Source organism: Pelophylax lessonae, assembly GCF_965119305.1.
Source record: "Pelophylax lessonae genome assembly, contig: HAP1_SCAFFOLD_232, whole genome shotgun sequence".
Taxonomy (NCBI): domain Eukaryota; kingdom Metazoa; phylum Chordata; class Amphibia; order Anura; family Ranidae; genus Pelophylax; species Pelophylax lessonae.
Window position 1 is genome coordinate 220863 of NW_028120100.1, and position 23064 is coordinate 243926.

General features: G+C 46.4%; 2 protein-coding genes across 2 annotated transcripts in view; both read right to left on the reverse strand.

The window, feature by feature from the left end:
• Window positions 1-23064, reverse strand: part of LOC309543576 (uncharacterized protein) — a gene marked incomplete at its 5' end in the record, with an annotated part of 185377 nt that overhangs the window by 105017 nt on the left and 57296 nt on the right. The window contains 1 exon segment of the mRNA XM_082276041.1: window positions 19984-21219. Coding sequence (XP_082132167.1) covers window positions 19984-21219 — 1236 coding nt within the window.
• On the reverse strand, window positions 1813-7015 carry LOC309543574 (uncharacterized protein; the record flags this gene model as incomplete). The annotated part of the gene is made up of 4 exons (XM_082276039.1): window positions 6915-7015; window positions 6208-6305; window positions 6015-6080; window positions 1813-2439 (listed from the first exon to the last, which is right to left on the reverse strand). Exons 1-4 carry the CDS (start codon window positions 6946-6948, stop codon window positions 1813-1815), a joined length of 825 nt encoding a protein of 274 aa, XP_082132165.1. The 5' UTR covers window positions 6949-7015.

Consider the following 23064-nt stretch of genomic DNA (forward strand, 5'->3'; position numbering starts at 1 on the left):
CTATCGGCCTCCACCTTCTCTGGGTTCAGATGCTGAATCTTCCCTGCACATAGCCCTTAAAGTGATTGTAAACGTTGGATTTTTTTCTTTTTAACAATCTCGTCATACTTATCCGCTCTGTGTAATGATATTACACAGAGCAGCACTGATTCTCCTCTTCCGCCCTCTGACCCCACACGGCACTTCTTGCCCCTCCTGCCTTCAAAGTGCCCCTATAGGAAGCAGCAAAGTATAGTACTGTATAGAGCGTCCCTATAGCAAGGTAAAAAAAAAACTCTGCCTTTTAGAATCACTCGGTTCCTTCTCTTGCCCAGGACTACATGTCCCATGAGGCATTGCTCCTCACACATTCGCAAGTTCTCTGCCGTCTACATACATGTATGGATGGTGTACTGAGCTGTATGTGCGTTGCACTGTATTTTCCGATATCTAAACAAATAATGCATTCTGTATGCAGGACAACTAATCGGCTGACCGATTAATCGACATAGTTAACAACTATTTTCATAATCGATTAGTTGTCGATTAATCGATTAGTTGTTTCAGCCCTAAACCCGTATGTTATGATTTATGGCTCTGAGTCCCGTGATGTAAGAAAAGATGAGAAGACTCAGCACAGAATATTGTACGAAGAGTTTTTATTGTACAAGATCAGAATAAGCGATTACCACACAGTAATGATATGAATAAAATAAAGCTTAAATCTTTTATAATAGAATTAACAAATGTGTCAAATCTATTAATAATCATACATTGGTACAACCAATAAAAAGCCGGCTACTTCAATAAATCAAGCTCATGTATTGCCATGATTGCCCACTTTTTGCCCAATAAATTGTCATCAATGCCCACCTGTTGCCCCATGTATTGCCATTAATGCCAAACTGTTGCCCCCCATGTAATGTAATGATTTCCCACTTGTTGCCCGTCTTGTGATGATTGCCCACTTGTTGCCCCATGTACTGTCATGGTTTCCTGCCTGTTGCCTCATGTGGGGAGGGATCGGTAAAGGTAGACAGTTGAGTCATGATTTTACCACCCCCTTAAGCTTAAATGGCAGCCGGATGGGGCGGTACACATGGCACGGCAATTTACGGCTGCTGCAAACCTCGCACCCCCTGGTCACATTGGGCAATGTTATTCAACTGAATGGGGTTGTGCTGCAACAGCCCCGATGCATACGGTTGCGGCGTACTGGCGTGGGCTTTAAAGGGTTAACATAAGGGTAAATAATAAAGGGTTAACATAAGGGTAAATAATAAAGGGTTAACATAAGGGCTCCCAGCTGCCTGCCAACCCCACAGCGGGTCAGAGGGCGATGCGGGTGTAAACCAACCCGGAGTGGACTGTGGTGGTTTCACATTTGTTTATGGACTAAACAGTTCCACCCGTTACAATCCAACGTCCATTTCCCGTAGTACCAGCAGGGGGCGTACTCTGATGTTTCATTATATTTCCTTTATTTTTACACTTTCCTGCACTCTGAACATGAAATTGGAGCCTCTAATATAAGTGTGAATTCTTTGCCGTTTGAAACGTACATCAGGAGTGAAACATTTCCCGCACTCGGAATATGAATAGGGACGTTCACCCACATATCTTCTCTGCTGCATAAAGAGGCCTCCTTTCTGATTAAAACATTTCCCGCACTCTGAACATGAAATAGGACGCTCGCCTGTATGAACTTTCTGATTTCTAAGAAATAAACCTTTGCTTGGAAAACAAAAGCACTCGTAACATTAAAAGGGGCGATCACCTGTGTGTAAGTAGGTGTTCTTTCTTAGTTAAACGTTTCCCGCACTCTGCACAAGATTAGAGAGGCTCGTCTGCATGGAGTTTCTGGTGTCTAAGAAGTAAACATTTGAGTGCAAAACATTTCCCACACTCTGAACATGAATAGGGAAGCTCCCCTGTGTGTATTCTCTGATGTCTAAGAAGGCTTCCTTTATGATTAAAACTTTTGCCGCACTCTGAACATGAATAGGGACGCTCACCTGTGTGTATTCTCTGATGGGTAAGAAGTTGTGCTTTAGAATTAAAACATTTCCCGCACTCTGAACATGAATAGGGACACTCACCTGTGTGTTTTCTCTGATGGATAAGAAGTATTGCTTTAGAATTAAAACATTTCCCGCACTCTGAACATGAATAGGGATGCTCCCCTGTGTGCTTTCTCTCATGGCCAAGAAGGCTTTGTTTATGATTAAAACATTTCCCGCACTCTGAACATGAATAGGGACGCTCACCCGTGTGAATTCTCTGATGGCTAAGAAGGGTTTGTTTATTATTAAAACATTTCCCGCACTCTGAACATGAATAGGGAAGCTCCCCTGTGTGAATTCTCTGATGGCTAAGAAGGGTTTGTTTATTATTAAAACCTTTCCCGCACTCTGAACATGAATAGGGAAGCTCCCCTGTGTGAATTCTCTGATGGCTAAGAAGGGTTTGTTTATTATTAAAACATTTCCCGCACTCTGAACATGAATAGGGACGCTCACCCGTGTGTATTCTCTGATGCCTAATTAGGGATCCTTTATCATTAAAACATTTCCCGCACTCTGAACATGAATAGGGACACTCCCCTGTGTGAATTCTCTTATGGATATGAAGGTGTTCTTTTCGAGTGAAATATTTCCCGCACTCTGAACATGAATAGGGACGCTCCCCTGTGTGAATTCTCTGGTGCCTAAGAAGGTTTCTTTTCTGTTTAAAACCTTTCCGGCACTCTGAACATGACAATGAATTCTCTCCTGTATGGTATAAAGAAGATTCCCTGAGATGAGATGGTTTCCCGAACCCGTCGGCACTGTCAGATATTAGAGAACTATGTGAAGTATCAGGAGATTCCAATGATCTCCTCCAATGGTGAGGTCTGTCATGTATATTATGAGGAACGGGATTTACTTCTGGAGAAGATGCCATGTCATTATCTTCTGTAGTCACATCTTCCTCCGATGTCCTTCTATTCCCACCACAGAGTCCGTCTGTCAGAAGACAAGAAAAATTACCAAGAGTTTTCCACACTCATATACACTGCTCAACACTTTATAATCAGAGTATAGCATCAAGTCAGGGAAACTCCTGGGATATTCATCTTCTCAGTCAAGTAGCAGAGGGGGTTGTTACCAACAGGTGCACTAGATGGGCAACAATGAGACGACCTCCAAAACAGGAATGGTTTTACAGGTGGAGGCCACTGACATTTTCCCTACTCATCTTTTCTGAGTGTTTTTTTTTTCTTTTAAATCAGAAAAAGTTTTATTATAAAGAAAGAAAAGTCCATTCCATTCGGTACACAATATTTCCGCTTTGTACAGTCATAGACACAGCGATCGTAACCTTCATATATAGTCACTCCTGCATGTTTCCATTCACCACCTCCACTGACTCCACCCACTCCCCCAACATCTCACTGACTCCACCCACTCCCCCAACATCTCACTGACTCCACCCACACCCCCAACATCTCACTGACTCCACCCACTCCCCCAACATCTCATTAAAGTGGAGTTCCACCCATTTTCGTAACTTTAGATGTATGTAATCCCCTTTAAAACGACTTTTACCAATGGAAACTTTTTTTTTTTTTTTTTTTGCTAGTAAATACCTTATTTTCTTGTTTATTCCTCCTCTCCTCACTTCCGGGTCCGATCGGCGATGACGTCATTCGGCGATTCGCAGTGTGTGCTGGGATGTTATTTCATGCCAGAAATCTCACAGTATTACCCAGTAGCTGAGCTGTACTGTGTGTATTGAGGCCGTTACCTGCCCCGCCTCTGCTCAGTGAGTTGTACTTTATGTATTGTATTCAGGCCGTTCTCTGCCCCGCCTCTACCCCGCCTCCTCTCAGTGAGCTCAGTGACGATATAATGCTTTCAGTCCTTGCTCACCAGGATACAACCAGCACATCCTGCCTGTCCTCCTCCAACAACTCCTCTGACTCTTCCTCGCTGGAAAAAGGGTCCAACATGGTCCCGAAGCTCCGTACACTCACTTCCCCGTTCCTCAGGACTCTAGGCATGACCCATATGTACTGTCCTAGTCCCATTCTGCCCACCTATACTTTAGTCAGCATAACTGAAGAGATTCATAGAGCTAACACACCAGGATCGTTTGATTTGTACTATTAACCTTGATCAGAAAGCAGCTAGAAGGGGCAGTGTTAGTAGAGTGCAGGTGAAAGAGAGGAAGAGAGGATGGAGAGTGATGGGGATGAAGATATTGGGGGGGGGGGGGGTAATAGAGAGACTCACACTTACTTGCACAGGATGACAGCCCGGCGTTGTCCCTTTCAGCCAGGGAGATGAGATCCTGTAAAGTCCGGAAGGGGCAGGTAGCAGAGAGGAGCAGCAGCAGTGACGCCGCTGTTCCTAATGCACACCATTCTCCATGGATCGCCCCTGTGTCAGCGCACACCTCTCCGACATCGATCCCCCCTGTTGCTTGAAGCAGTGAGTGATGTGATGGTCAGATGGTGAACCGGAGCTGCCCTCTGTGCTGAGCTCTCCATCGATCCACAATCACAATGACACGGCTCCTTCAGCAGCAGCAGCATGTTACTACAGCCAGCGGCTTCTCCGGCGTGGACGGCCCGGCTCCTGCCTCCTCCCCAGCCAATGGCATGGGGTTTGCCTTTCGGCCAATCAGGAAGCGCGTATCGGACGCGCTTCCTGATTGGCCAGGAGGAGGAGGATCGGTGTGACAATAGCGAATTTTCATTCGCTATTGTCACACAATGGGTGGGCTCGGGACGCACTGCTCTGCGCCCCAGGTCCGCCCTTTGCATCTCCCTATTAGAGCCTCTGGCTCTAATCAGGTGATGAAAAAACAATCCCCATTGAACTCCATGCGTCCGGCGCCCCTGCATGTAGATTAGGGGGCCGGACGCATGGATGGGGGGGGGGGCGGCACCCCTGCGCCCCTAACAAGCCGGCCACCACTGCTGCTTGACCACTCTGTGACAGGAGGGTCAAAAGTTCCGGTAAGAGGCTACGGGTGTCAGCACAGGGTGTAACTCATCTCTCTCATAATTCACTGGTGATTGGCTGATTGGATCGGGTCCTTTTTTTTCTACCTGCAGTTCTACTCCATTAGATTGTTCATGGACTGTATTACTGTGATAGATTGTTTAACATATGTCTGACACAGCTCCTAATATACATCTACTACTTTATATGGACTGTGATCTTCCCATTGAGCTAGCAGCCTTGCGTACATATATTTTATATTGTCTTAGTATTTTTTTTGTCTTAAGCGCAAATATCATTCCCTTTTATTTTTGTAAACGTTGACAACTAACCAGATCAATGATACCACCCAACCAAACATCACTAAGTAAGCTTTAACCCATTCTTGTATAATTACCCGAGCTGATATCTGGAGAAGTTTCTTCCTCTTTAACTGCGTCCATCATCCCAACCTCCTCTGTAAAATGCTGATCACCCCTCACATACGTCTTTTCCTTTATAACCCCAATTTGTACATTTATCAGATCTTCAACCTAAACCAACAAAATGGCAGAAATAATATTAACATTCTTCTATGATAATTTTTTTTTTCATCTCTTAGGGCTTGGGATCACTTTCCTATAGTCCCATTCTCATCTACCTGTTGATGGTGAGGGATGGTGTGATATTCCTGTGTGGAATCCCAGGAATACGGAGGACGGGGACATCTCTCTGGTGGGTTCTCAATACTGGATCCATCTGTAGGAAACACACACACTGACTGAATACATTGTTTCTATGTGTTTATCAGATGATGGGGGATCTAGGTGGAGCCTCCGTACTGCTCTCTCCTTTACAATAAAGTCTCCTCTTACCCGCTAATGTGAGGAACGGCTGATTCTCCATCATGACATCCTTGCAGAAATGGGTCTACAGATCCTCAAACATCAATCCATATACCCAAACAGTTTTTGTATTTAGTGGCCATCACTCACCTGTGCTGATGTCTGGAGAAGATTCCTCCTCTTTAACTTTGTCCATCATCCCAACCTCTTCCCTGAACTGCTGATCACCCCTCACATACGTCTCTTCTTCCTCTTTAACCTCATCTTTTATATCTATCAGATTTTCATTCTAAACAAACAAAATAGCAGGGAATGGTTTCTTTAAAATGTGAGCACAAATAACCTTATACCTAATAGTGGAATATATTTTCATACAGTCAGATCACTTTTACGATCTTGATTTCATCTTAACCTACCTGATGATGGTGATTGATGGTGTGATCTTCCTGTGTGGAATCCCGGGAATACAGAGGACGGGGACATCTCTCTGGTGGGTTCCCATTACTGGACCCATCTGTAGGAAACACACACACTGACTGAATACATTGTTTCTATGTGTTTATCAGATGGGGGATCTAGGTGGACCCTCCGTACTGCTCTCTCCTTTACAATAAAGTCTCCTCTTACCCGGTGATGTGAGGGGCGGCTGATTCTCCATCATGACGTCTTTGTAGAAGTGAGTCTACAGATCCTCAAACATCAATCCATATACCCAAACAGTTTTTGTATTTAGTGGCCATCACTCACCTGTGCTGATGTCTGGAGAAGATTCCTCCTCTTTAACTTTGTCCATCATCCCAACCTCTTCCCTGAACTGCTGATCACCCCTCACATACGTCTCTTCTTCCTCTTTAACCTCATCTTTTATATCTATCAGATTTTCATTCTAAACAAACAAAATAGCAGGGAATGGTTTCTTTAAAATGTGAGCACAAATAACCTTATACCTAAAAGTGGAATATATTTTCATACAGTCAGATCACTTTTACAATCTTGATTTCATCTTCACCTACCTGATGATGGTGAGGGATGGGGTGATCTTCCTGTGTGGAATCCCAGGAATACAGAGGACGGGGACATCCCTCCATACTGTTCTCTCCTTTACAATAAAGTCTCCTCTTACCCGGTGATGTGAGGGGCGGCTGATTCTCCATCATGATGTCCTTGTAGAGATCCTTGTGTCCTTCTAAGAATCTTCTGAGAATTCTCCTCACCTCTCCGGTCAGGTCTGTGTTTTATTAATAGGGATAAGGCAGGAGGTTCAACAATACATTGAGGAAATTACAGGTGTAGATATTACTAATGACCCGTAGGTTTGCATATTTCACAAAACTGGTAAATCACAAAAACTGTATAAAAGCACGATAGTCCCAACTTATTGAACGCAGCAAAGGGGGCAATTCCAAGAAAATGGCTAGAACTTGACAGTCTTACAATTAGCGATTGGTATAAATCAGTTAAATATACAATATGGAATACATGGGAAGCAGACAGGAAGACCAGATGGAGAGTTTTTCAAACAAGTGGGTTAAGTGGGCAGAGTTCAAGAAGACGAGTAAATATTTAGAAATCTGGATGGATTAGAGTATGAGGGTGGAATATGGGTAGATTAAGAAGAAAGGGAGGTGGTAAAATAGACGACTAGATGAGTATTACCGAGTGGAATGGGAAGTGAGAGGGATCTGGGGAGAAGGGTTTCTTGGGTAAGGGTTTTAGTAAGATTATAGATATGTATTTGTATCTTCTGTTTTTTGAAATTAATAAAATATAAAATTTTGATTAAAAAAAAATAAAAAAGAGTGATGTCATGTGACCTCCCAGAATCCTCCTCATCTCTCTGTTCAGGTCTGTTTTTTATTAATAGAGATAAGAGTGATGTCACGTGACAAGCGAGAGAAAGCAAGGTGGCAGCATTGGGTCTGGGTGAAGAGTTGGGGACAGAAGCATCGAATACGGGGGTGTGAGGAGTGGAGATCTGCAATGTTGAATAAGGGAATGAGGAGTGGGGGACAACAGTGTCAGTGGGGGATGTGGAATATAGGTGAGCAGTGTGGGAATCGGGGTGAGGAGAGGGGGGACAGCGGTGTTAGGTGGGGGGTGAGGAGCTTGGAACAACAAGGTTAGATTGGGGGTGAGGAGTGTTGGACAGCAATGTTAGTTGGAGGGTGAGGAATGGGGGACAGCAATGTTAGATGGGGGTGAGGAATGGGGGACAGCAGTGTTAGATGGGGGTGAGGAGTGGGGGACAGCAGTGTTAGATGGGGGTAAGGAACGGGGGACAGCAGTGTTAGATGGGGGTGAGGAATGGGGGACTGCAGTGTTGTATGGGGGGTAAGGAATGGGGGACAGCAGTGTGGTATGGGAGGTAAGGAATGGGGGACAGCTGTGTTAGATGGAGGTTGTGGGATGGGTGGACAGCTGTGTTTGAAGGGGAGGTGAAGAGCAGGGGACAGTGGTGTTTGATGGGGGGTGATGAATGGTAACAGTGGTGTAAGATGGGGGTGAGGAGTGGGGGACAGGGGTGTTAGATGGGGGTGAGGAGTGGGGATAGCGGTGTTAGATGGGGGGTGAGGAGCGGGGGACAGTGGTATTAGATGGGGGGTGAGGAGTGGGGGCAGCGGTGTTAGATGGGGGGTGAGGAGCGGGGGACAGCGGTGTTAGATGGGGGGGTGAGGACAGGGGTTTTAGATTGGAGTGGGTAGCCGTGTCTGGTGTCTTCTGACACATGCAGAGTATAGATGGCACAGACACGATGGGGTTCCCGGTCATCCCGTATATAGAGATCTGGGGGCCCAGTTGGTGTTCAGGCAAATTACGGGATTAATGTTAGGTGGGGGGGGGGGGGGGGTTTGCTGAATATTTCCAGAAGGGAGTGTCCAAATCACCATGAGCTCTGCTTCTCACCCACATAAATTTTGGATACCTCGGATCTGTCTGCTGGGGGCGCTGCAGTAGAGCTGGATAAAGTTTTGCTGTTGGAAAGCTTGCTGTGCGTCTATGCTTTTAATTTTTCACCGGGGGACCAGAAAGAGATCCTCAGTGTTTCTGTTCCCCCAGCGGCAAAAAGGAAGGAGGACATTTTCTTTAGGTAACTAAAGATTATAGATATAAAATAAGATCTTATTACCTCCTCTGCTGCCACTTCCAGCAAAGTCTCCTCTCTAATTCCTCCCTACTCACTCTGGAACTTTCTATGTATACCTGACATCGCTTCCTGTATGTAACTACATCACTTCCTGTCTTTAACTACATCACTTCCTGTCTGTGCGTTCTATCTGAGAGAAGTCAGATCACCACCTTGTGGACCATATTGGGATTTTGTAGAATATGGGGAGGAAATTTCGGGACTTTATATGAGGACTCATGACCAACAGAGTCTCCATCACTACATGGCACCCCCTTTACAGTAACACTCTGGGTGAGCTGGCTTCTTGATCCCCTGACTTCTCTGGAGTTATCCCTTCTCTCAGGCAGACCCCTGGTCAGATCCCTTAGTACTCATGATACTGTTTTTCTCAAAGTCCTCTGCCCAGCAGCTCCACTGGTCAGCACACTGGATCCTCTGCAGCCCAGCTCCACTCCTGGTCCCTAGGCCGACCGCCTGGACCACCTTCCTCACGCTGCAGGAGGAGAGACAGCCTTCCGCCTCCTCCTGGGACTTTGCTCCCACCAAAAGCCCCCCTCCTATTTATGTGCAATCCCAGGATGCATTGCAGGAATGCCCTCCCACTGGAACTGACATAAAACAGAGTGTGCCACTGGCTAGGTTTCCTCCACTGTCTAATGAACTCCTTAATTGGCTACAGTGGGGACACTCCCTCAGACCCAGTGAATCACACCTAGAAACATGTGACAGGCTAAACAAACAGAATAGCTCACCTGAGAAGCAGCAGGAGCAACTCGATGCTTTTACCTAGCACCTGTCTAGAAGGGTGCTACATTTTTTTTTAGCAGAGACCCTAGAAAAAAAAATGGAGATAGTTGCATTTTTTATGTCACGCGGTATTTGCAACACGTTACCCCTAAACCTAAATTTTTTTGTATAATGTAAAAGATGATGTTCCGCTGAGTAAATAGATACCTAACATGTCATGCTTTAAAATGGCGCATGCTCATAGAATGGCGACAAAGTACGGTACTTAAAAATCCCCATAGTCAACCTTTATAAAGCCTTCACAGGTGACCTGTTTAGAGTTAAGGGCCATACACACTATAAGATTTTCTGAAGACTTTTTCCTTTAGATTTACCAAAACCAGATAATATGAGGTCAAACCTAAACACTTTCAATTTGTATGCAATCTGGCAGGCCCTTGCACTACATAGAAAAGGTAAATCTGAAGGAAAAAGTCTTCAGGAAATCTTATAGTGTGTATGGCCCTTTACACAGAAGACCTAGTGCTAGAATTATTGCTCTTCCTGTAACGTTCGCGGTGATACCTTTGTGTACGGTGTGAATACCGTTTACATATGCGTGCGCGAATTACGTATGCAGTCGCTTCTGCGCATGAGCTTGGAGGAATGGGGTCTCTTAAATTAGTTCTCTTCTCATTTATTTTACTTTTTATTTTTACACTGTCCATTTACATTGTTTTTTGCCACTGATGGGACCCTTTCTGCTTCCAGTAGCTACAGTCCACCCCCCCCCCACCCCCTAAAGTCTGAAGACAGTAAATTGTTTACAAAGTTTGGAGACCCCCCACCCTGTTCTAGAAGAACACTACTTTGAGCTCCAGAACTCTCAAGCAGAAGCAAAAATGTGGGTGACCCTTGAACTGAAGAGCCAGAGCCTAGGAACAGAGAGTTTTAAGCCCCGTACACACGTAGCGATTGTCGGCCATAAATATTCGGCCGCCGAACGATCGGCCGATTGTCGGCTTGTTAGTATGATGCTTCTGACAACCGACTGCGACTTTTCGGCCGAACAGATTCGGGTGTGCAGGCTATAAAATTTTTGTTGGCCATCACCAGAACGGCCGATTGTTCGCCAGTCAGTACAGAATTCGGCCGACTAACAGCAGATGAGCAAGACTGGGCATGCTCAGAGAAGAAAAAACACACGGAAAGTTAACCATCACATGGCATCACTTCTGCAGTCGGCTGTTGTTGGCCGACAAAATTCGTGTGCAGTCTTTAGCACTTTTCAAATGACAGGACAGCACCGGACAAAAGACGGCCGATCGTTCGGCCGACATTCGGTACGTGTGTACGGGGCTTTAAGCTTCTCTTGGGGAATAAAATCTCTGGCTTGAGTTGTGTTTAGGATGAGACTCAGATATTCCACGTGATGAGTTGGTTACAGGGCTGAGTTCCGATGGTTCAGGTCCCAGTTGAACCTTGGCAATGTCAGGACAGTTCTAGCTATGCTGTCAGCGAGAACCTAAGCTAATGGAGGTGTTCCAGAAATCCCGCAATGGCGATGCCCTGGGAGTAGGGTTGAGCGAACACCTGGATGTTCGAGTTCGGCGGGTTCGACCGAACTTGAAAAAACTGTCCGGGTTCGTGACCTGGACTTAACCCGAACTTTATCCCGATCCCGAAACCCATTGAAAGTCAATGGAGACCCAAACTTTTGAGCACTAAAATGCCTCTAAAACAAACAAATGGCAGCAAAATCATCTTAAGAGCATGGCAAGTGCTCTGCAAACAAACGTGGATAGGGAAATAACTTAAAAGAACATGAAAAACAGAAAAATAAAAAATAATCATCTTGAATGATGTAGGAGGAGGACGAGGCCCATATGGAGTAGGAGGTTGAGGTGGCGGAGGATATGGCAGTGTAGGTGGAAGCGGCGGTGGTGGTGGAGGAGGTGGAGAAGGCCCATATGGAGTAGGAGGTTGAGGTGGCGCCGTGGCGGTGGATGTGGCGGTGTAGGTGGAAGCGGTGGTGGAGGAGGACGGAGGTAGCCAACACTGGTTTTTGTTTTTATTTTATTTCTTTTTAAATTAGGGTACACCCCAAAAGAGTGAGAAAGATCAAAAATACAACAATGGCTGGGTAAGGACGGCATACATGTCTATTCTGCACAACGTACGGACAAGTCCTGTGGGATCCATGCCTGGACAGGCAGCTGCGCTTGTCTGTGATAACTCCCCCAGCCGTGCTAAATACCCGTTCAGATAATACACTGGCTGCAGGGCAGGCCAGCACCTCCAAGGCGTAAAGGGAAAGCTCAGGCCATGTGCCCAATTTTGAGACCCAGGAGTTGAAGGGGGCAGACCCGTCATTCAGTAGGTCTAGGCGTGTGCACACATACTGCTCCACCATGTTAGTGCTGGGTCGTGGTGCTGCTGGTGGAGCTCCTGTTGCAAGGAGAGGACGGGGTCGATCTGTGGCAGCTACATGCACAAGTGAAACACCTTTCTCATCTGCGAGTAGGCAACAGAACCTTACAGCTGTATTTGGCAGGGCCTAATGCGCCTCTACAAATGTTGAGGCCAGAACAAGTAGAGGCGATAGTAGATTGGGTTGCTGACAGTGCCTCTAGTTCCTTCACATTGTCTCCCACCCAGTCTTCTGCTGAAAGGTCAGAGTTGGCACCTGCAGCCCATATCCATCAATCTTTCACCTCACCTCCCTGCAAATCAGCCAAGCAGTCTGAGCCCCAAGTCATGCAGCAGTCTCTTCTTCTTTATGAGGACTCTGTCAGCAGGGTTTCCCAGGGCCATCCACCTAGCCCTGCCCCATAAGTGGAAGAGATTGAGTGCACTGATGCCCAACCACTTATGTCTCAAGATGAGTACATGGGAGGACCATCGCAGCACGTCTCAGATAATGACGAAACACAGGTGCCAACTGCTGCGGAATTACGAATTGTGGAGACCGACAAGGGTTGCAGGGATGAAGACTGCGTGGAAGATGATGTGGAGGACGATGAGGTCCTCAACCCCACATGGAATGAACGTCATGCAGGTGACCTGAGTAGTTTGGAGGAAGAGGAGGTGGTCGCACAGAGCCACCAGCACAGCAGAAGAGGGAGAAGGGTGCAAAAGTGGAGCGGCCATGACCTAGACACTACGTCTGCTACTGTCCAATTCAGCAAGGGACCGAGCACACCAAAGCCAGCTCACAGGAGTTCCCTAGCGTGGCAGTTCTTCAGACAATGTGCTGAGCTGCAGTGGAGTAGACACCTCAAAAATCAAGAAAGGTCTCTGGCTCCTCCTGCTTCCTCTTCTGCTGCTGCAGTCTCGGCCTCTTCATCCACCTCTGTAGTGAGACCGGCACCTGCCACCCCGCAAACAGAGGATCTGCCAGCAACACCACCACCTAGGTCACCAACAACCATCTCCACAATGTCCCGTGGAAGCGTTCAGCTTTCTATCTCCCAAAAACTGGAGCGGAAGAGGAAGTATCCCCCATACCCCCCCCCCCCCCCCCCCGCGATCCCTGCCCCTAAATGCCAGCATTTAAAAATTCCTGGCCTTTGAAATGCTGTCATTCCGTCTGGTGGAGACGCAGCATTTTAAAAGCCTTATGGCGGTGGTTGTCCCACAGTACGTCGTGCCCAGCCGCCACTACTTTTCCAGAAAAGCCATCCCTTCCCTGCACAACCAAGTGGGTGACAAAATCAGGTTTGCACTGCGCAATGCCATCTGTGGCAAGGTCCACCTAACTACCAGTGCCAGCTAAGCAGCCCTAATTTATCAATTCCTGATTGCTTAATTGGATAAGCCCCCACCCCAGGTCTAAGAGTATATAAGTGCAGAATCACTTGGGAACAGCACATTTGCAGGGGGGCACATTTGCTTTCGGGGGGCTCTCTTTAAGTGGGGGGGACGATTTCTACAAGTGGCTTGCACTTCTGATTCTGCACTTCAGAGAATGCACAAAGTGAATGAACACAGGAAAGGCTGAGATATACACCACATATACTGCAGGTGATCTCTTTTTTTTTCCACCTCTTCAGCTCTAATCTTGTAAAATGCACTCTCTGCCACTTCTTTTGACTGCCCTATCCTCCATCCTTAAATTCTCTCTACTTCACCCCTCTTCTCCACCCAACAGCTTATATATATCACCCTCACTTCTGTCCTCACCTTATTACTGCACTCACCATCTCCTTCTATTTCTAAATCCATATGCACACAAATCCTCCAGGACACTGGGGCATGTCCCCTCATATAAATCACACTCTCATATTACCACCCTCACCTTTCTGCTTCTCCTGGCCTCTGGAGACATATCCCCAAACCCTGGGCCTCCATCTACCCATGCTCAATACACCACCTACCCTACACCCTCTGGCTGCAGCCGCACTTAGCACAATCTAGTTCCAATCTCTCTTCTTCCCAAGACTGGACTCCCTTTCTCTTGCACCCTTTGGAACGCCCGCTCTGTCTGTAACAAACTTACCTCTCTCCATGACCTTTTCATCGCTAACTCATTTAATCTACTTGCCATCACCGAAACCTGGCTTCATGAATCTGACATTACGTCTCCTGCTGCCCTATCCCAAGGTGGTCTTATATGGACTCACTCCCCTAGACCCAATGGACGCAAGGGAGGGGGTGTCGGGATCCTTCTAGCCCCACATAGCTCCTTTCAGTCTAACCTCCTCCTTTGACCTGAAGCAATGGATACATGCTTCTACTCACTCTGAAGGCAATATCCTTGACCTTGTTTTCTCCCACCTATGCACCCCGCACAACCTTTCCAACAATCCTTTCCCTCTCTCTGATCACTACCTTATTAGTTTCACTCTCTCCCTCTCCTCCACCTCCTTTCCCTCCAGCTACCTTACAGTTACCCGCAGAAACCTACGCCATCTCAACCCTTCTCTTCTCTACTCTGCTACCGGCCACCTCTATGACAAAATTGCACCCCTGTTCTGCACCAACCTAGCCACTTCTGTCTACAACACTTCACTCTTAGCCTCCCTGGACACACTGGCCCCCCTCACCACACTCCGAATCAGGCCCCGACCCCTTCAACCTTGGCAAACTGATAACACTAGAAGTCTGAAAAAGCATAGCCGTGCTCTTGAGCGCCTATGGCGTAAGACTCGGGCTCAGCAGGATTTCAACCAATATAAATCTGCCCTTCAAAAATACAATTCCAGTCTCCACACTGCCAAACAGACCTATTTTACTCTCATTAACAGCCTGTCATCACGCCCCCGGCAACTCTTCGCTACCTTTAAAGGCCCGTACACACGTACCGATCGTCGGCATACAAACGTCGGTGGACGAAGGATCTGCCGATTGTACGCGTGTTAGTATGGTGCCTCCGACAGATGTCTGCGCACAATCCGCGGACAAAAGTCTTTCGTGCAAACATGAAAATATTTGTATGCCGACACCAGAACGGACGATTGTTCGCCTGTCAGTACACAATTCGGCCGACAGACCGCAGATTTGCAAGACTGGGCATGCTCAGAAAATAGAAAACACAGGGAAAGTTAACCATTACATGACATCACTTCTGCAGTCGGCGGACAAAATTCTTGTGCTGTCCTTGTGCTGTCTTTGCACTTTTCAGCAGACACCGACATCCCGGGGAGAAAAGAGGAACATTTGTAAGCCGACCATCGGTACGTGTGTACGGGGCTTTACTCTCTACTCCGTCCTCCACTACCCCCTCCCACCGACTCACTCACTGCCCAGGAGATTGCCAATCACTTCAAACAGAAGATTGACACAATTCGTGAGGAGATCATTGCTGTTCAGATACCTTCCTCCATGTCTTATGCTTCACGCCCACAAGTGTGATCATTACTTCCCTCATTCAACCCCGCCACTACAGACGAGGTTGCTAAACTACTTGCTAACGTCCACTTAAAGCGGTTGTAAACCCAAAGAACAAAAAAAAAAAAAACCTGCAAGACAAAGACACAATGGGCTAGTATGCATCGCATACTAGCCCATTATGTGTAACTTACCTTAAAACAAAGCCCCGACACGGACCCCCGGACACCGCTGCGGGCGCTGCCATGATCCCTCGCCATCTCTTCCGGGTTCGGCGGCTCCGGCGCGGTGATTGGCTGGAAGAGACGGCTCCGGCGCGATGATTGGCCGGAGCCGCGATGACGTCACTCCCGCGCATGCGCGCGGGAGTGATTTTCCGGCAAGCTCCCGGCAAATAGATTGAAGGTCCCCCGGACCTTCAGAGCGCATGCGCCGCTCGCGCGAGCGGCTGCATGCACTGTAAATATCTCCTAAACCATGCCGGTTTAGGAGATATTATTTGTACCTACAGGTAAGCCTTATTATAGGCTTACCTGTAGGTAAAAGTGTAAAAAAGCGGGATACTACCGCTTTAACAACCTGCCCTCTGGATCCCGTTCCCTTGCAAATGCTACGGTCACCTTCTGGCCCTATTCTACACTCTCTAAACCCACATCTTCAATCTCTCCCTCTCTTCTGGCATCTTCCCCAACTCTCTAAAACATGCCCTAGTCAGCCCCATACTTAAAAAGCCCTCACTGGACCCAACCGATCTGAACAACCTACGCCCTATTTCCTTGCTCCCCTTTTCATCCAAACTCCTCGAACGTCTAGTCTACAACCGACTGTGTGACCACCTTGCCGAGAATAGCCTCCTTGATCCCCTTCAGTCTGGATTTCGGCCTCAACACTCCACTGAAACTGCACTCCTAAAACTGACAAACGATCTGCTAACGGCCAAAACCAATGGACACGATTCAGTACTCCTACTTCTGGACCTTTCTGCCGCCTTTGATACGGTTGACCATCCCCTCCTCCTCAAAAAACTCCATGCCTTTGGTCTCCGTGACCGTACTCTTCACTGGTTATCTTCCTACTTATCTAACCGCACCTTTAGCGTTGCGTACAATTCTACTTCCTCCTCTCCTCTTCCATTCTCTGTTGGGGTCCCCCAAGGCTCTGTTCTTGGACCCCTCCTATTTTCAATCTACACCTCCTCTCTGGGTCAGCTGATAGCCTCCCACGGCTTCCAATACCATCTCTACGCTGATGATACCCAAATCTATCTATCCACCCCTCAGCTCTCTCCCTCAGTCTCCTCACATATCACTTATTTACTATCAGATATATCGGTCTGGATGTTTCACCACTTCCTCAAACTCAACCCATCCAAAACCGAGCTTATCATTTTTCCTCCACCACGTGCCCCTTCCCCTGATTTCTCAGTCAATATCGATGGCATTACTATCAGCCCATCCCCGCATGCCAAGGTCTTAGGTGTTTTCCTGGACTCTGAACTCTCCTTTAAACCCCACATCCAATCGCTGTCCAAATCTTGCCGCCTCAGCCTCCGCAACATCTTCAAAATACGCACCTTTCTAACCAAAGACAAAACAAAACTCCTAGTTCACTCTCTGGTAATCTCGCGCCTCGACTACTGCAACTCCCTTCTCGTTGGCTTACCTATACACAGGCTAGCCCCCCTTCAATCCATCATGAATGCTGCCGCCAGACTCATCCACCTTACCAATCGCTCAGTGTCCGCTGCTCCCCTCTGTCAAGCCCTCCACTGGCTTCCGCTCACCCAACAAATTAAATTCAAAATACTAACAACATCTTACAAAGCAATCCACAACTTAGCCCCCAGCTACATCACTAGCCTAGTCTCAAAATACCAACCTAATCGCTCTCTTCGTTCCTCTCAAAACCTCCTGCTCTCTAGCCCCCTCGTCACCTCCTCCCATGCTCGCCTCCAGGACTTTCTCAGAGCCTCTCCAATCCTATGGAACTCCTTACCCTTATCTGTCCGATTATCTCCTACTCTATTAGCTTTTAGGCGATCTCTGAAAACCCTCCTTTTCAGAGAAGCCTATCCTACCAATACCTAAAAAATGTACCTCCATTTTCTCCATCAACCCATCCCCCACGGTTATTGCCTTTTGTTTCACTTGACCCTCCCTTCTAGATTGTAAGCTCTAACGAGCAGGGCCCTCTAGTTCCTCCTGTTTTGAACTGTATTGTAACTGTATTGTCTTCCCTCACATTGTAAAGCACTGCGCAAACTGTTGGCGCTATATAAATCCTGTATAATAATTATAATCATTATTATATTCATATACTTCTTCAGTTAGATATTGTTATATCTAGTTGTAGCTGACATTATTGGTGTATGAGATTCTGAGTCTTGGGCCACTCAGAGATTCTGGGACTTTAAGATTCAGAAATTTTCACTTTGGTTCTTTACACTCATATTTCCTGTTGTGTTGAAACTATATCTGTTCATTTCCTTAAGTCAGTAAACTGATATATTGATATTCAAGTGTCATTGTTGATTCTCTGAACTACCATGTCAGAACCCATAGTGTCAAGCGGGTTGGAGGTGCCTCAGGGTCAAGGGAGTGTGGAGGAAACGAACATACTCAGCAGCCCCTGTGGGGGGCGCGCTACATATATATATAATCTCTGTGCGCCAGTATCTCCTTCCTCCATTAGCAGAAACACAGGATCTCAATCTTCCCTACTAACAGAACGGTGATCTACCTTGTTTACATTGGCAGACAACTGTTTCGCCTCTCTCAGGAAAGATTGCTGGGTAACGATGGACACCATGTCTGCTGGATCCGCTGATTGACTCCCGCTGTGTCCAGCAGGAGCTGGGCACCAGTGGCATGTGTGCTGCTGTGCACGCCCCAGACCTGGAAAAGCAGATGATAGACAGGTACGTGATTTTGCGCAGAACGGCCGCCCTTCCGCAGTACATGTATGTGGGACAGTCAAAGAAAAAAGTCTCCCTGATAAAAAGGCTATGATCTGGTGGATTGCATGCAGAACTCGTGTGCCCAGCTGAGGACATTTGGACCTTAAGATTTAGGATGTGGTGGATGTCTCCTTTTGGTTTGGGAACTGTGATAAGAGTAGAACTCCTGGAACTGTTCTGGCCCCAGACCCGGAAAAGCAGATGACAGACAGGTACGTGATTCTGTGCAGAACGGCCTCCCTGCCGCAGTACATGTATGTGGGGTGGTCAAAGAAAAAAAAGTCTCCCTGATAAAGAGAGAGGCTATGATCTGGTGTATTGTATGCGGAAATCCTGGGCCCAGCTGAGGACATTTAGGGCCTTAAGATTGAAGATGTGGTGCATGTATCCTTTTGGTTTGGGAACTGTGGACAGAGAAGAACTCCTGGAACTCTTCTGGCCTTAGCTCAGTGAGATAGAGTTTGGAAGACGAATGTCATAGACAGGTTGCCAAAAAGTTTAGGGCTTTAGAAAGGGCCTCCAATGGCTGTCAATGTGGTGCCTTCTCCACTCTCCATCTCACTAATAAAACCCCAATGGATGACTCTCTATGAACTGATCACATTCCAATCACCGATCATCTAATCATTGGTAAAAAAGAAGACTCGGCACAGAACATTGTACAAAGAGTTTTTATTGGACAAGATCAGAATAAGCGATTACCACACAGTAATGATATGAATAAAATAAAGCTTAAATCTTTTATAATAGAATTAACAAATGTGTCAAATGTATTAATAATCATACATTGGTTGGACCAATAAAAAGCCGGCTACTTCAATAAATCAAGCTCATGTCTTGTCATGATTTCCTGCCAACCCCACAGCGGGTCAGAGGGCGATGCGGGTGTAAACCAACCCCGAGTGGACTGTGGTGGTTTCACATTTGTTTATGGACTAAACAGTTCCACCCGTTACAATCCAGCATCCATATCCCGTAGTACCAGCAGGGGGTGCACTCTGATGTTTTATTAGATTTCCTTTATTTTTAAACTTTCCCGCACTCTGAACATGAAAACTGAGCCTCTAATATAAGTGTGAATTCTTTGCTGTTTGAAACGTACATAAGGAGTGAAACATTTCCTGCACTCTGAACATGAAATAGGACGCTCGCCCGTATGAACTTTCTGGTTTCTAAGAAATAAACCTTTGTTTGGAAAACATTTCCCGCACTCGTAACATTAAAAAGGGCACTCACCTGTGTATAAGTAGGTGTTCTTTCTTAGTAAAACAATTCCCGCACTCTGCACAAGATTAGAGACGTTTTCCTATATGAACTTTCTGGTGTCTAAAAAGTAAGCATTTAAGTGCAAAACATTTCCCTGTGAACATGAATAGGGACGCTCAGCTGTGTGTATTCTCTGATGGCTGGGAAGGCTTCCTTTATCATTAAAACATTTCCCTCACTCTGAATATTAACAAGGAAGCTCTCCTGTGTGTATTTTCTCATGTGTAAGAAGGTGTCCTTTTTGACTAAAACATTTCCCGCACTCTGAACATGAATAGGGAAGCTCACCTGTGTGTATTCTCTGATGGTTAAGAAGGCTTCCTTTATGATTAAAACATTTCCCGCACTCTGAACATGAATAGGGAAGCTCACCTGTGTGTATTCTCTGATGGCTAAGAAGGTTTCCTTTCTCATTAAAACATTTCCCGCACTCTGAACATGAATAGGGAAGCTCACCTGTGTGTATTCTCTGATGGATAAGTAGGTTTCCTTTATCATTAAAACATTTCCCGCACTCTGAACATGAATAGGGAAGCTCATTTGTGTGTATTCTTTGATGGCTAAGTAGATTTCCTTTATCATTAAAACATTTCCCGCACTCTGAACATGAATAGGGAAGCTCACCTGTGTGTATTCTCTGATGGCTAAGAAGGCTTCCTTTTTGACTAAAACATTTTCCGCACTCTGAACATGAAAAGGGACGCTCCCCTGTGTGAATTCTCTGGTGCAGAAGAAGGTGTGGTTTGCGACTAAAACATTTCCCGCACTCTGAGCATGAATAGGGACGCTCCCCTGTGTGAATTCTCTGGTGCTGAAGAAGGTTTTCTTTTCTACTAAAACATTTCCCGCACTCTGAACATGAAAATGGAATCTCACCTGTGTGTATTTTCTGGTGGCGAAGAAGGTTTTCTTTGTATTTAAAACATTTCCCGCACTCTGAACATGAATATCGAAGGTCACCTGTGTGTATTCTCTGATGGCTAAGAAGGATTCCTTTTCGACTAAAACATTTTCCGCACTCTGAACATGAAAAGGGAGGCTCCCCTGTGTGAATTATCTGGTGATGAAGAAGGTGTGGTTTGCGACTAAAACATTTCCCGCACTCTGAGCATGAATAGGGACGCTCCCCTGTGTGAATTCTCTGGTGCTGAAGAAGGTTTTCTTTTCTACTAAAACATTTCCCGCACTCTGAACATGAAAATGGAATCTCACCTGTGTGTATTTTCTGGTGGCGAAGAAGGTTTTCTTTGTATTTAAAACATTTCCCGCACTCTGAACATGAATATCGAAGGTCACCTGTGTGTATTCTCTGATGGCTAAGAAGGATTCCTTTTCGACTAAAACATTTTCCGCACTCTGAACATGAAAAGGGAGGCTCCCCTGTGTGAATTATCTGGTGATGAAGAAGGTTTTCTTTTCTACTAAAACATTTTCCGCACTCTGAACATGAAAAGGGAAGCTCACCTGTGTGTATTCTCTGATGGCTAAGGAGGTTTTTTTTCTTTTTAAAACATTTCCCGCACTCTGAACATGAGAATGAATTCTCTCCTGTATGGTATAAAGAAGATTCCCTGAGATGAGATGGTTTCCCGCACCCGTCGGCACTGTCAGATATTAGAGGACTATGTGAAGTATCAGGAGATTCCAATGATCTCCTCCAATGGTGAGGTCTGTCATGTATATTATGAGGAACGGGATTTACTTCTGGAGAAGATGCCATGTCATTATCTTCTGTAGTCACATCTTCCTCCGATGTCCTTCTATTCCCACCACAGAGTCCGTCTGTCAGAAGACAAGAAAAATTACCAAGAGTTTTCCACACTCATATACACTGCTCAACACTTTATAATCAGAGTATAGCATCAAGTCAGGGAAACTCCTGGGATATTCATCTGCTCAGTGAAGTAGCAGAGGGGGTTGTTAATCGGTTTCAGCTGGACAGGGCCGCAGAAGGTCCTTAACCCATCAGCAGGACCGGTATCTGCTCCTTTGTGCAAGGAGGACCAGGATGAGCCCTGCCAGAGTCCTACAAAATGACCTCCAGCAGGACACTGGTGTGAATGTCTCTGACCAAACAATCAGAAACAGACTTCATGAGGGTGGCCTGAGGGCCTGATGTCCTCTAGTGGGCGCTGTGCTCACTGCCTGGCACTGTGGCGCTCGATTGGCATTTGCCATTGAACACCAGAATTGGCAGCTCCACCACTGGCACCCTGTGCTTTTCACAGATGAGAGCAGGTTCACCCTGAGCACATGTGACAGACGTGAAAGGGTCTGGAGAAGCCATGGAGAACATTATGCTGCCTGTAACATCGTTCAGCATGACCGGTTGGGTGGTGGGTCAGTGATGGTCTGGGGAGGCGTATCCATGGAGGGACCCACAGACCTCTACAGGATAGACAATGGCACCCTGACTGCCATTAGGTATTGGGATGAAATCCTTGGACCCATTGTCAGACCCTATGCTGGTGCAGTGGGTCCTGGGTTCCTCCTGGTGCACAGCAATGCCCGGCCTCATGTGGTGAGAGTATGCAGCCAGTTCCTGGAGGATGAAGGAATTGATACCATTGAATGGCCCCCACACTCACCTGACCTAAATCCAATAGAACACCTCTGGAACATTCTGTTTCAGTCCATCCGATGCCACCAGGTTGCACCTCTGTCTGTTCAGGAGCTCAGTGATGTCCTGGTCCAGATCTGGGAGGAAAAACCCCAGGACACCATCCGTCGTCTCATTAGGAGCATGCTCCGACGTTGTCAGGCATGCATACAAGCACGTGGGGGCCATACACACTACTGAGGACCATTCTGAGGTCCTGCAATGACATTTCACCAAAATGGACTCGCCTGCTGCATCATTTTTTCACTTTGATTTTCGGGGTGTCTTTGAGTTCAGCCCTCTGTAGGGTGATAATTTTCATTTCCATCAAATGATGTGGCATCCTTTCCTTCCTAACACATTACCCAGTCCATACCATTATAGATCCTAACACATTACCCAGTCCATACCAGTATAGATCCTAACACATTACCCAGTCCATACCAGTATAGATCCCAATACATTACCCAGTCCATACCAGTATAGATCCTAACACATTACCCAGTCCATACCAGTATAGATACTAACACATTACCCAGTCCATACCAGTATAAATTCAAACACATTACCCAGTCCATACCAGTATATATCCTAACACATTACCCAGTCCATACCAGTATAGATATCCAGCATGATATTTTTCCCATTGAGATCTGATGTGTTTCAAAGTGTTCCTTTCATTCTTTGGAGCAGTGTATGTTGGTTGAGTATTTCAAAGTTTAGATGAGATCTGACATGGATCAATGATACAACCTTACCCAACCAAACAT